This window comes from Rhamphochromis longiceps, linkage group LG3, assembly GCF_057381845.1.
Source record: "Rhamphochromis longiceps isolate RC_006_pf linkage group LG3, R_longiceps_female_GT1.1, whole genome shotgun sequence".
Classification (NCBI taxonomy): domain Eukaryota; kingdom Metazoa; phylum Chordata; class Actinopteri; order Cichliformes; family Cichlidae; genus Rhamphochromis; species Rhamphochromis longiceps.
In genome coordinates this window covers 62,659,748-62,674,720 of record NC_140559.1, presented here as the reverse complement: position 1 = coordinate 62,674,720, position 14,973 = coordinate 62,659,748, and the positions used below count along the sequence as shown (strand labels likewise).

The window sequence follows — 14,973 nt, the reverse complement described above, 5'->3', positions numbered from 1 at the left end:
AAGCTACTGATATATTAAAAAACAAAGAACAGATTGTGCTTAAATTATTCTTCTGTTTAGTCTGACCATCTGTGTAATTGTCTATCTAGATTTTATATTGTGTACACTACTGTACACAATATGAAATACTGTATCCACTTGTTAAACTCTATATTTTTAGAAATACACTTGCTGATGATGTATAACATCCATGCGACCTGGCAACATACTGAAACTTCAGTAGTTTCATTCAATTGTTTTGACTTAAAAAATTCTTTATGTCACATAAAAACATACGGTAAATTCATTTTCACATATTTCACTTTTTGGATATGATTGTTAATCATGTGTCTACATGGTTATGATCATTTTATTTAAATAATATGTTTAGAGACAATATGCATAATCCTTTTATTTCATGTTAATATATCTATGTGCATTATATTGTAAATATTTCTGCCATTTCTATATACAGTTACTGTCCACTTTATTAGCCACATGTTGCTGGAAGTGGTTTGGAACCCGTTTTTCCTTCAGAGCCACCACTTTTCTGTTTTTAGGAGTGGGACCCTTTTAAAAAAAATACTAATAAATACACTAATGTTAAAAAATAAATACATTAAACTAAAGTTATTAAAAGAATAATAAGTGACGTTGATTCTAAGAGCTTATACATTTATTAGTAAAGAACTGAACTCAAAACTGAGCTCTTTAACGTTTGTGGATAGACTATCTTCCCTGACATCGCAGCATCATGCATCGACTAGTTACGTCTGTTATGACGTACTACGCACGCGCAGTTTAAATTCGCCGTCAAATACGCCGATGTGGCTCCTGTGCCTTTAAGCTCGTGGTAGTTTGACTTTTCCCGCAGGTTTTAAAGCGAACCGTTGCAATGAAATTTGCCGTTGTGTCTTTGTTTTGGCTCTGCGGCTTTATTTCGGCGGAAGAAAACGAGAGGCTGCCGAATAAATGCGAAGGTAGGAGCAGAAACTAGCACCAGCAGCTATTCTTGGACCTGCCCACAGTTACCAAACTTCTTGTTAACGTGTGACTTCTGATCTCGGTCAGTGTGTAAGTTTCTGACAGTCGAGCTGCAGGACGCTCTGGAGAAAACCGCTCGCTCCCGTGAAGTCTTGGAGGTCGGAGAAGTGTTGGGCACCGGCAAAAGAAGGAAAAAGATCAAATACAACACCTCGTAGGTATCTCTGAATGAGGACATGCAACTTATTTGAAGCTTTTTTTATGGGATTTCTTTGTGGCATGTTTGAGCTGTACTGCAGGCTGTGACCTGTGTCTGACTGTGAGACCAGTAGTTAACCCCGTGTGTTTGAATGCAGGGAAACTCGGCTGACTGAGGCTGTAGACAACATATGCGAGCGCATCCTGGAGTATAATGTTCATGCAGAGAGGCCTGGCAGCCTGAGATATGCTAAGGTAATCTAACAGTTTTTTTTTTAATAGTTGTGCATTAAAAAGTTGGTCACGTGGTCCTTATTGCTTCAGTTTGTGTGTCAGACTGACATTTAGCTCGTTTGTGTGTCTGCAGGGCTCCAGTCAGACCATGACGACCCTGAAGAATCTGGTACACAAAGGGGTTCAAGTGGACTTGGGGATGCCGTACGAGCTGTGGGACGAGCCCTCCATGGAGGTGACAGACATGAAAAAACAGGTGTGTGTGTGTGTGTGTGTGTGTGTGTGTGTGTGTGTGTTAAATGCACGTTTTGCTCCACATTTTGTAAAGTGCATAAGTTATTTGATGACACTGTATATGTAATCATTTTGTCATATTACACTATATTGTGGTGGGCATTATGCAGGTGCTGCTATGGAAACCAAGAGGAAATGTGTTTAATGTAGTGTACACTTAAATTAATTGATATTAATTACTTTGTGTGTTAGTGTGAGACTATGCTGGAGCAGTATGAGGATGTGGTCGAGAACTGGTACTTCCATCATCAGGACCAGAGGCTGGAGAATTTCCTCTGTGAGAACCACGTCCTCGAGACATCAGAGCAAGGTGGGAGATGCATGGTGCCAAAACAAGTTACTGGTTGGCAGATGATATTTATATTTTAAGTCGCACTTTGTTGAGAATGTAAACACCCTGCCAAAATGATTACCGTAAATGTCGGGCTATAAGCCGCTACTTTTTGCACAAGCTTTGAACCCTGCGGCTTTTAGTCAGGTGCGGCTTTTCTATGGATTGTCCGTGATTTTTGTCATATCGTAAGACGATTTGTTTTGTGTGTTCCGCTGTTGTACGGCACTACGTTGCCTGGCGGAAGGATCGGGGTTCAAGAGTGGTATGTTAGTCACATGTCCGTCCGCCAGGCAACGTAGTGCCGTACGAAGTAGCGCGAAAAACAAACTTCAAAGTAGCGCTACGCGTTCAGCGGGAGTCGTGGATGATGAGCGGCGATAAACTTGCAAGTTATGCCCAAAAAGCAAGTTATGCCCAACTCCACCGGTGGATTCTGACAGCGTGGAAAAGTGTGAAAACATCCACGATCACCAACGGATTTTGAAGGGCTGGACTGCTGCATGATGGAGAGGAGGACACCGCCACGGCCCTTCTGAGGCTGTTCGACTCTGACGCTGACAATGAGGATTTCTTTGGTTTTGAAAGTGACAACGAAGGAGAGAAGAAGAGTGGATGACGAAGCCATCATGAGCCTGTTTGTATCCGACACTGGAGAAGAGGACTTTGGTGGTTTTAGTGCGTAGGAAGAAGAGAAAGATGGTGGTGAATGACTGACTTTTCTTCTTGTTAAAGCTGTGTCACTGCACCTGAGCCTAAAAGGTAGGCCGAATCTATTGTTCTGGTGTGCTGTAGGTTATTGTTATGTACTACATGTGCAAATATGTACCCATAACTTGTTTTTCAAAATATTAATAAAAGTGATGTCTCCAAACAGCCATCTCTTTCCTGACAATTCCCTTTGTGCATATTCTCTTACATATGATAAGTCAACATTGAAACACCTGCGGCTTTTGGTCAGGTGCGGCTAATGTATGTACAAAACAGGATTTTCCCCTGATTTTAGCTTGTGCGGCTAATATTTAGGTGCGCTTTGTAGTCCGGGAAATACGGTACATTCATATACCAGGAAAAGCAACAGAGAAAATAAGAACTTCTCATTTCCTCTGTTTTGTAAATTGAATCGAGCCCAGGGTTAATTCAAACAGGCCCTGAAGTCAAATCACAAAATTTATACAATACAACATTTTTAAAGTGTGTATGTGAGCAAAAGAGAGGACGTCAGATTCTAGGATAAACTGGAACTGTGGTGTGAGTACATGCAAAGAGCCAATTCTGTTTTCATTTGGTTACCTGCAAGCCACTTTGCAAACCACCTGCACCCAAACTCATCTTTGATGCTGTGTCTCACTGAATTATTGCTAATCCTGTTATCACTGATGTCTGCCCTTTTCTGTAAGGGAGTCCTGCTGCTCGCCCTGCGGTTTGGACATTTGTTAGTGTTTGTGTCCATTTGTAGATATTTGGCTACAAAGAGGGAGAGATTTACTCAGACATGCTTGCACAAAGTCCTCCAACTGTAAGCATGGATGATGCTGTGCATTTATTATTTTTATTTATTTTTAACCACAGCTATCGGAGAATGTTTGTTTGCATGTAAAGTGACTGAAATGTGAACTGAAACCACACAGCCCTTTGTGTTTTCTTTCTCTCCTTCCCTCAGAATGTCTAAAGGAGGTGTGGAAAGGAGACATGGGGGACAAAGAAGGAGCTGAGGAGGAGACGACAAGTGTGGAGGAGGAGGTAGAAGAGGGAAAGATTCATGATGCCGGGGAGCTTTGAAGAAGACAAGGGGAACAAAGAAGACAACACTACACCTCAGTTACAGGTTTTTCTAACTGCAAACTGGTGGACAGAAGCTGAAATCGTTTGAGAGGGTTTCAAATATTCAGTAAAAGTTACACTTAGATATATAGCTTTACGATGAACATGTGCAACATGACACTTTATAGGATTTAACCCTAAACGTCTTCCATTATTTTGTATGTGTGGCCTTTCTGAACTGTTACAGCGCTCCCTGTGAGGTTTTAAACCTTTATCTTTAATATTTGAATGTTAGATCATCATGTGACTTCTCCCTTTGCCACAGTCATGGTACATATCAGTATTGTTGTATCCCTAATTGCAGACTTGAAGTGCAGTATGTACAGTTTTTTTTCATGTTTAATAAAATACTACTTTTACAGTGCCTCTGTACAAAATCGCTCATGAAATACACATCTTTGTTTATTTCATCTCGTTTCTGTATGATCTGACTAGATTAATAACTGCCAAGTGGTTTTTTTTTTTTTTTTTTTTTTTTTAAAAACAGTGAGAAAGGCTATTTAAAAAGAAGAAAAATCTCCTGTTGAAAATTCACCTGTTTGGGGGGGGGAACAAGCAAAAAAGAGCAGCATAATGAACACAACACCATCGCATTAAAGTTGACATTAATGCAATAACATTGAATGTTGTGCAGCACTCAGGACCGACAGCGCACAATGTTCTTTGAGGTAGCAACCAAGAAAGGTGTGGTTTGTCTATGAACAGGGAACACTCGTGTGTACACCTGTGTGGATGAGCGCACTTTAATTAAAATGTTTCTCCATGTAACAATCTGCTAGAGGGTGTAGGGAGCCATAGCCCTGTCCTCCAGGGCATGGAGAAGATCCAGGACCCAGACAGCCAAAGGCCCCAGAGTGCGAGGGGCATCCGTGCCACCCTCCTGGGAAGAGCTGAGGAGAGCCCCAGAGCAGGGGTCACCCAGCAGCCTCAGAGCAGAAGCCAGAGGGGGCTGGAAGAGTGAACCGAGCCGAGGGCCCCCCCCCCACCCCATAGAAGAGGCCAGACTGAGCTACGGCCGCCAGTCCCCCCCAAGCAGCCACCGGGAGTGAGCCAGAACATACCTGCGCGCCCAGCCCCGGACACCAAGAACCAACAACTCCTGAGGGCATCAGCCACCAGCAGGGAGTGTGGTGAGGGGAAAGGCCTCCATATTTTGGAGGGCCTGAGATGTTCCCAAAGAGGTGGAGTCTAAGACCCGACCTGACATATAGACACAGATGTGCATTTCCACCCTCATGCACGCATATAAAAATACTCAGCACTCACCCAACTTGAAGACAGACACAAATGGACACTGAACACACAATCATACTCCCCAAACATACTTTACACCCCAGGTTCAGGTTCCCTCGTCCCCAGAGGGGGAAACCGCACCTAGACCCAGGAGATATAGCTTTTAAGTGCTACACTTATCAAAGCTGCCCTCTCTTCCTCACACAGCTGGCAGGCAAACAGGCCAAACTCCCACTTTGGAGATCCGATTGAAGTTATAACTGCAAATAAATGAAACAAGATCCAGGTCTCTGTGGTGAAATGTTATGAGGACAGCATTAAGATTCTAATAAAAACTGCTTTCTTGCACACTGGCTCACCTGCAGGATCACTACACTGCCAAGGTGTCTGAGAATGGAGACTACCACAATTTCTGCTGACTGTGTGAGAACAGTTGTGGTTCACACAAAGCTGTGCTGTTGTCCAACTTCAGCTCTTCAGGGCTCAACAAAACCTCACAAAGCCTGAATGTAGCTGCTTAATGCTGCCACCTAGTGGGTTCTCTTGATAGTGCTGAGAGTGTTGTGCTTTTTATCAACTTGCTCCCGCCTCACCTGGTGGCACTGTTCACACTGTTTCTGTCCAGTGTGAACAGAAATGATAATTTACACAAACATAAAAGTCTTAAGAGCTTTTATTGTGTCGCTGATCCATTAAAAACTGACGATATAACCCAAATTCCAAAAACTGGACTGATGAGTAAAATGTCCATTTGACACCATGGCATTAAAAACAGGTATGATTCTGCCATGGACTCAGAAATGCTTATAGAAATCATTGTGTGTGAACATAGTTGACAGCGTCATCCACAAAGGCAGGTTAAAGCGCTATAATGCAAAGAATAAGCCATAAGTGAACACAATCCAGAAATATGGCTGTGAAGGTTCTCAGTCATCCAGGTCATCGTAGTCTAAGGAGCTTGGAAAGAAAAGCATCTGGACTTGTTTAAGTTGCTTGAAGACGTTTCACCTCTCATCCGAGAAGCTTCTTCAGTTCTAAGGTCAAATGGTGGAGAGTCCCAGATTTAAACCCAGTGGGACTTCTGATTCTACAAAGCACAAAATCAGCTTCTAAGTGAAAGGATAAGACAGGTCCATTTCACTATAGATGCCCTCCAGAACAAGATTAGCCAGTCTCTGCAGGAACTGGAAACTGTTTTACCCTCTCCTATTTTAGAAGAGGTTTACAAGTTTGTGGACAAGGCTCAGCGGGCCCAACACTCTAAAGGAAAAGAAAGACAACACAGGAAATTCCACACCTTGCTTTCAAAAACACTCCTTGGTCTGAACCTACACAACTCAGAGAAGAACACACACCTGAGGACAGTCAGGAAAAATGGGTGAAGAACCTTTCAGACCGGAATCTCACTGAACCTGAAAAGAGAGTATTAGCCAAAGCAGCGGTCCCCAATCCCCGGGCCTCGGACCGGTACCGGTCCGTGAGTCGTTTGGTACCGGGCCGCGAGAGTTGAGGCTCAGGTGTGAAATGTATGGTTTTCAGGGTTTTCAGCGTTATTTTGTTATCGTTTTTATCGTTAACTCGGTTTTCCTGGGTCTTTTCACGTGTGTTATGAATAAATCCTCTTTTTTTTCGGTACCGGTACTAGTTTTATTTTGTTGCATTTATCCGCGACACCTTAAAGGCCGGTCCGTGAAAATATTGTCGGGCATAAACCGGTCCGTGGCGCAAAAAAGGTTGGAGACCGCTGAGCCAAAGGACTCAATTTTGCCATTTCTCCGCAACAGTTGCCCATAGTGGACCTCATCACAGCTAGAGAAACCGCCATACGGATTAATAAATTATCACAGACAGAAGCAGAGCAAATCAGGTTGCTTTCCTGAGCAAAGACCACAACATCACTATATTACCAGCTGATAAGGGAAGATGCACCGTGGTCCTGAACACAACGGATTACCACACAAAGATCAACAATACCTTTCTTCTTCTTTCACTCCTCTTTCAAACCATCTGTCCTCTCTGTCCAAAATGTGAACATTGGCATCCTCGAAAGAGTGTCCTTTATCCTTAAGATGCAGATGGACTGCTGAGTCTTGTCCTGTGGAGGTGGCTCTTCTGTGTTGTGCCATGCGCTTGTGAAGTGGCTGTTTGGTCTCTCCAATGTAGAGGTCTGAGCATTCCTCGCTGCACTGTACAGCATACACCACATTGTTAAGTTTGTGTTTTGGCGTTTTGTCTTTCGGGTGAACCAGTTTCTGTCTGAGCGTGTTGCTGGGTCTGAAATACACTGGGATATCATGCTTGGAGAAAACTCTGAGTCTTCCTGATACACCGGCTACATAGGGGATGACAATGTTGTTGCGTCTGTCCTTCTTATCCTCCCTCGCTGGTGTCTGATCTTCTTTTCTGTGCCTCTTTGCTGTCAGCAAAGAGAGAGACCAAACAGCCACTTCACAAGCGCATGGCACAACATAGAAGAGCCACCTCCACAGGACAAGACTCAGCAGTCCATCTGCATCTTAAGGATAAAGGACACTCTTTTGAGGATGCCAATGTTCACATTTTGGACAGAGAGGACAGATGGTTTGAAAGAGGAGTGAAAGAAGCCATCTATGTCCACTGTGAGCGACCATCTTTGAACAGAGGCGGGGGTTTACGACACCAACTCTCTGCCATCTATAATCCAGTTTTGAGATCCCTTCCCAGGCGCCTTAACGCCCACTCACATCCTGGGCCATCTGACCTCAGGAATTCGCATGATAAGGTGGGGCCAGGTTTCACAATGAACACACCCGAAACTCTGGCTGATTGGGACCCACACCCAGTTCCACACCTTGGCTCAGGCGATTAGAGGATCATCAGGGGGTCCTTTTGTCCCTCTGTGGGGGGAAACTCCCACTAGGCTTATATCTGGGACTCTCCACCATTTGACTCTTAGAACTGAAGAAACTTCTCGGATGAGAGGTGAAACGTCTTCAAGTAACTTAAACAAGTCCAGACGCTTTTCTTTCCAAGCTCCTTAGACAATCCAGAAACAGTGCTGTGTTTTCTGGGTCAAAGCTCATTTAAAACGCACTGAGTCAAAATGGAAAACTGTTCTGTGGTCAGAAGAATCAAGATTTTAAATTATTTTTGGAAAACACAAACACCACGGCCTGGAATAAAAAGGAGCTTGTCATCAGCACTCAAAAACCTTAATCTCTGATGGTATAAAGGTGCGGTTCATTTGTGCTTATAGAGATGGCAGCTAGCACATCTGGAAAATCATCATCAATGCTGAAAAATATATACACCTTTCCATGCAACATGTGCTCCCACCCAGATGTCATTTGTCAGGGAAGGCTTTGCATATTTCAGCAAGACATTGATAAATTGCATACCGTGTCTATCACAACAGCATGGCTTCATAGAAGCAGAGTGCAGGTGTTGAACTGGCCTGCCTCCAGTCCAGACCTTTCACCAACTGAAAACATTTGGAGCATCAAGACAAAAAAAATATGACTTCTCTGAGCTAAAACAAAATCATTTTTCAATGTAAACAGTTAGACTGGAACAGAAGTCTTAAACACAAAATGCTTTTGTGTCCAGCTATTTTGTTACATTCTCTGAATGAAACAAAAAGCTGAACAGATCTGAAAGTAAAAGAGGTCCAGATGAATAATGGCAAGGTGTACCTAATAAAGTGGCTGGTGAATGTACATTGGAGTATTAGCACAAAAATAAACAAATGTAGGAGCGCATTGAAATACCTGTTTATAACATTTTATGAATATTCCCTTTATTCCTTCTTATTTATTTGTTTGTAATTTTGGCATGCTGGGTCCTCCATAAAGAACGACTTTTGACCTTTATTACTTGATATAACTGTTCCTTAAATTCTGATTTGAAATCCGAGCTATAAATAAAACAATGCAATAGAAACAGATTTTCTCTTCATGTAGACATTCAAGGAAACATTTTTTTGTTCCAAAAGTTGAAAGCTGATTAAATCTGCAGCTCATCCCTCATCAGATGATTGGAACAGTGAGCGACAGACATCTGTTTACTTCTTGGCTGAAGCAGTCAACATTGAGGCCTCATCATCCTCTTCCTCTCAGAGCTGTACGCGAGCAGCTGTGTGGCCACTCTGACCCCAATGTGAATTCTTACCCCAGCTATCCCACCATAGACCACCAGGGGTGAGTCTTTAATGTCCACAGTAGTTCCTCCACTTAATTCTCCAAATGAAAGCAACTTCCTTTGAACATATTGCTTTCCAGTTCCTGCATCCCATTATTCCAAAATGCTAATAAAAGCTGAGGGCAGAAGGTAAATCTGATAAAGGTTTTGTCTGTTCTTTGCAGATGTTTCACAGACTCCCAGCTGAGCAGCTCCAGATCTTGTTTCCTGCCCCAAGTTCAGAACAAACTCTTCCAGATTCAGCTTGTACCTTTCCTTTTCCATCAGAACCCCAGGAGCACTGTTAGCACTGAAATACCCAACTTTTGAATGCCTACAAGGAGGGAGCATATCCCCCAGCATGGGTTCTATACAGGGAGTGCAGAATTATTAGGAAAGTTGTATTTTTGAGGAATAATTTTATTATTGAACAACAACCATGTTCTCAATGAACCCAAAAAACTCATTAATATCAAAGATGAATGTTTTTGGAAGTAGTTTTTAGTTTGTTTTTAGTTTTAGCTATTTTAGGGGGATATCTGTGTGTGCAGGTGACTATTACTGTGCATAATTATTAGGCAACTTAACAAAAAACAAATATATACCCATTTCAATTATTTATTTTTACCAGTGACACCAATATAACATCTCCACATTCACAAATATACATTTCTGACATTCAAAAACAAAACAAAAACAAATCAGCGACCAATATAGCCACCTTTCTTTGCAAGGACACTCAAAAGCCTGCCATCCATGGATTCTGTCCATGTTTTGATCTGTTCACCATCAACATTGCGTGCAGCAGCAACCACAGCCTCCCAGACACTGTTCAGAGAGGTGTACTGTTTTCCCTCCTTGTAAATCTCACATTTGATGATGGACCACAGGTTCTCAATGGGGTTCAGATCAGGTGAACAAGGAGGCCATGTCATTAGTTTTTCTTCTTTTATACCCTTTCTTGCCAGCCACGCTGTGGAGTACTTGGACGCGTGTGATGGAGCATTGTCCTGCATGAAAATCATGTTTTTCTTGAAGGATGCAGACTTCTTCCTGTACCACTGCTTGAAGAAGGTGTCTTCCAGGAACTGGCAGTAGGACTGGGAGTTGAGCTCGACTCCATCCTCAACCCGAAAAGGCCCCACAAGCTCATCTTTGATGATACCAGCCCAAACCAGTACTCCACCTCCACCTTGCTGGCGTCTGAGTCGGACTGGAGCTCTCTGCCCTTTACCAATCCAGCCACGGGCCCATCCATCTGGCCCATCAAGACTCTCTCTCATTCCATCAGTCCATAAAACCTTAGAAAAATCAGTCTTGAGATATTTCTTGGCCCAGTCTTGACGTTTCAGCTTGTGTGTCTTGTTCAGTGGTGGTCGTCTTTCAGCCTTTCTTACTTTGGCCATGTCTCTGAGTATTGCACACCTTGTGCTTTTGGGCACTCCAGTGATGTTGCAGCTCTGAAATATGGCCAAACTGGTGGCAAGTGGCATCTTGGCAGCAGCACGCTTGGCTTTTCTCAGTTCATGGGCAGTTATTTTGCGCCTTGGTTTTTCCACACGCTTCTTGCGACCCTGTTGACTATTTTGAATGAAACGCTTGATTGTTCGATGATCACGCTTCAGAAGCTTTGCAATTTTGAGACTGCTGCATCCCTCTGCAAGATATCTCACTATTTTTGACTTTTCTGAGCCCGTCAAGTTCTTCTTTTGACCCATTTTGCCAAAGGAAAGGACGTTGCCTAATAATTATGCACACCTGATATAGGGTGTTGATGTCATTAGACCACACCCCTTCTCATTACAGAGATGCACATCACCTAATATGCTTAATTGGTAGTAGGCTTTCGAGCCTATACAGCTTGGAGTAAGACAACATGCATGAAGAGGATGATGTGGACAAAATACTCATTTGCCTAATAATTCTGCACTCCCTGTAGGTATCACGTGTTACCTGGAAGCTGGGCGCAGTTCAAGGAAGATCCCAATGAAAAAAGTCCTTTTCTTAAAAAACTAAAAAAAAGAAGAAGGAAAGAAAGAAAAAAGTTAAAGGTCAGTGTTTCCAAGTTCAAATTAAACCACTGAAAAATGCCTGATGCAAACTTTTTTTTTTCAAATGGAGATCAGAGGATGGCGACGATCAACTCTATGAGTTGTCCCAGCACTGACAACACGATTTAGACAGCTACTGCCAAGTCCAGCCACGAGATGGCGCTGAGGAGCAACACAGCCCAGACAAACCGCTGCTTCTGCTGTGATTTGGACAGAATTTTAAAAGCAGACAGCTTGTAAGTCACAGGATCAGCAGAAGATTCACTCGGATGTTTTGTTCTTGCAGAGATAACCACTTTGGGACCAATCGTATTTCTTCCAGAGAAGGCCTACATCAATCTCAAATACCTGTACCGAAGAAGATAATTTTAAAAATGCTAACATTTTTTTTTTTAAATTACAGGCTAGTGTCATTGAACTGCTTTTTTTTTTTAAAGCATTCATGTAGCCATCTGTATAGAGGCTGCATTGCTGACCTTTTATTTTATTTATATTTATTTATTTGCAGACTACACCTGCAGGTGCATTTGAAATATCAAGTGTGTGTTCACTTTTATTTAATCCATAGAGCCTGGTAACCTGTCTGGAAGCTTCCACAGTCAGAGCTTTATGACTTTGTAATATCATGATAGCAGATAAAGTGATGTGTACAAAAATGAGTTTCCAGGCAAAAAGGAAAGTTACAAAAATGTGCAAAACTTTAAAGAGTGATTAATAGTGATTATCATGCCACTATTTGGAAACTGCTACAGTCTGTGGGCCCTGTGCCCAAAGGTGTCACAGATGTTTAAAGAAGATACCTTATAAGGTGCGCCTTGCACAATGAGGCTGGTGAGATCATTCAAATTAAAACTTTAAATGTGTTTGCCAGCCTTGTAACGATATTTTAGAAATATCCACATTTGTCAACATCACGCTTGAAATTGTATTACAGGCAACTTCCTCTGATGATGAAAACCCCTATGACAAAAATATACACAATGTTTTTATCATATTACACAAGCTGCTTGTCAGTGTTTGATATTGTGTTGAAACGTCCATTTTTAATAATTTTTTTGTGAACAAAGCCTTCGGTTTGTTTCCTTTTCCTCGTGTTTCATTTCCTCTGATTGTTTTCCTCTCTGAAAGGATCTAGAAACCTTCTTTGTTTGCTTTGGCAAGGTGCGTAGTGGATAAATATTTGATATGTGAGCTAAAGCGAGATGTAGGTCACTCTTAATTTTGGAAATCTTAATCAACCACAATGATAAAAGTATTTTAACAAGCAGTTTAAATACAACAGAAGGCCACCATGATGTGGCTGGAAACGAGAGACAGAGCGACAGAGATTTAAGGGTGAACATGTTGCTGCTGTCAGGAAAAGGTGCTGAGCAAAAATCCTTTCTTCTAAATTCCACACCGCCGGTACTTGAACTAAACAGGGTAATTGATTTGTTTTTTGTTTGTTTTCCAGAACAACAGCCTGCTCCCCGTCAGCAAACAGCACCCGTTAGCACTCGTGCCAGAGACAAAGTGAGGAAAACTCTGGAAAAACAAAACACTGCATTTGGATTCATGGCAACCAGGATAATTTTACACTCTGTTCTTTATACCAAGCATGTTTCAGAGCCAAAGCATTCAATAAAGTTTATTTTGTTTTTTCCTCCTTAAAGATAACAAAAAGAATCATATTGCATTACTTAGGAAATAATGATTTGTGTACATATTTGTAGAACATAGAAATTTTTTAAAATCCAAAATGACTGCCATCTTCTGGGTGAATATACAAATGAGAATCCCGATGAGGCTTATACCAAAAAGCGTGCCCATTGTTTATTCCCTCTATGGACTAGAGCGGAGGTCAGAGGGAAAGAAAAACGATCTCCCCGAGGATCTGTTCAGATGACGGAGGGGGTCGATCTCTGGAACAGATGAGACACATCTCAATGTTTACAGAGGATCTTCTTACAGCCTCTGAACCTTGGTTTTCCCAAGTAGTATGCAAAGTTTTTCTTGCAGAAGATGCTGCTATGGTGATGAATTAGCAGCAATGAGCTGAAGTTACTGCATATTTAGTACGTTGACCCCTAATATTTTTGTCAACAGAAGAAAGATCTAAAAGGAAATATGGATCTAAAATTGACTCTTAGTTTTTTATATGCTTCCCCCCCCCCCCCCCCCCCCCCCTCTTTTAAGTCATTTATAATAACATCATGGTTAAATTCTACAGAGCTAATGGCTAATCTGTCTATAATTTGCTAGGCTTTAGCCACTTAAAAAAGAAACGTCTTCATTTAAATGCAGAATTATACCATAACATTTAAATTATTATGTACATCCCGGTGGAGAAAATTTTGTTTGTTTGTTTTTAAAAGAGAGGCTCTAAAGGTGTTTTTACACCTGCATTTAGTGGGATCAATAATACACACAGTACAAAGCAACTTTAAGGGACCCGAAATTGAACCTTGAGGTACACCGCTGACTTTTTTTTTTAATGTTTTCTTTGGACTGAGTCAAAAATCTCCTCAAATGCATGTTTTTCTTTTTGTCCAAGATCATTAATAGTTCTCTAGTTTTATTTGTTGTCACCTCATTAATCATATGTAGAGGAGAAAAAAAAGATTCAGCTGATCTCAGTTAAATACATAAGAACCCACGGTGACACAGGTGTCACTGCCTCTTTACACACTGAGAAGTTTCTGTTAAAGTTTCAAAACTGACTCTCCCATAGTTTTCCTCACAGTAAAAATGGGTCCGAGCTCTTATGGGTTAAGCTTTAATTGCTTTCAGTCTTTGAGTCATTATTTCCCACATGTGGTATTTACACTGATTTTTGCTTTTATTTATTTATTTTTTCTTGGACCTCTGCGGTAAATCTTTTTATTAATTCTGTGTTGAAACCCAGATAACAGTGAATGTTCGGCCCCACATCTGCAGTTTTCTGTGGGCTCTGACTGATGACATGGACTCCGGGTGTGCCTCTGCTCAGGCGCAAGTTCACTTTATTTGCGCCAGCTGTCAGGTGGATTGTGATATTAGGGTCGTGTCTAGACCACACAACACTTCCCTGTGGCATAACTGGAGCCGATGGTGGCTCACATTAGGCCTGGATGTTTCTACTACACGGGCATCTTTCTCCAGGATAATATAACATCCCATCTGTTGCACCAAAAGGTGGCCGAGAGCTGGGGCGGAGGGGGGGGCAAAAATTCATGTAATTTCGCTATATTGGAAATCCCCCCCCCCCTTCCCTTAGTTGATCATTAAACCAAGCTACAGAGCCATATTGTAGTACTTTAAATATTTAAACACTGCTAATCCATCAAACACGGACAGCCATGTATTGTGAAATGTGCCCCTTTTCTGTTACAGCGAGTTAATGTTGACTTTTAAAATTGCACCTCCGTGGTGTTTTGTTTATTATGCTTTGAGTCTCTAAGAACACTACTAGCTGCAGGGTGAACAATCTGGCAGTGCAAAGCACCTGTCAAGGACCTCCTTAGGACTTTATTACACAGTTAAACGCTTTTTCTTATATCACTGTTAGGGGTGATTTCTGCTCTCAATTAGTATTTGCGTTTTTCAAATTATTCTTTATAAGGGTACCTCCTCCTCAGCACGCTGATATCTCATGTGCCTTTGTATTGATGTTGCCAAAATGCAATATTGACGCATTAACGTGCTATTTCACTCCTCAGTTTACTTTATTGC

At 41.9% G+C, this 14,973-nt stretch overlaps 2 protein-coding genes across 2 annotated transcripts in view; both read left to right on the top strand.

The window, feature by feature from the left end:
- The window catches only part of LOC146675647 (protein NLRC3-like), a 340,816-nt gene that overhangs the window by 31,839 nt on the left and 294,004 nt on the right, over positions 1-14,973 (top strand). The window lies entirely within an intron of this gene.
- On the top strand, positions 773-4,203 carry cnpy4 (canopy FGF signaling regulator 4). The gene is made up of 6 exons (XM_085400639.1): positions 773-959; positions 1,051-1,177; positions 1,320-1,416; positions 1,529-1,651; positions 1,882-1,999; positions 3,684-4,203. The coding sequence occupies exons 1-6, from the start codon at positions 875-877 to the stop codon at positions 3,800-3,802; spliced, it is 669 nt and encodes a 222-aa protein (XP_085256765.1). The 5' UTR covers positions 773-874; the 3' UTR covers positions 3,803-4,203.

Excerpts from the sequence above, each read along its gene's own strand:
- cnpy4 (XM_085400639.1), top strand. The coding sequence starts at position 875 with ATGAAATTTGCCGTTGTGTCTTTGTTTTGGCTCTGCGGCTTTATTTCG. Across the intron at positions 1,178-1,319 it reads AAGATCAAATACAACACCTC|GGAAACTCGGCTGACTGAGG; the intron begins GTAGGTATCTCT and ends GTTTGAATGCAG. Across the intron at positions 1,417-1,528 it reads GCAGCCTGAGATATGCTAAG|GGCTCCAGTCAGACCATGAC; the intron begins GTAATCTAACAG and ends GTGTGTCTGCAG.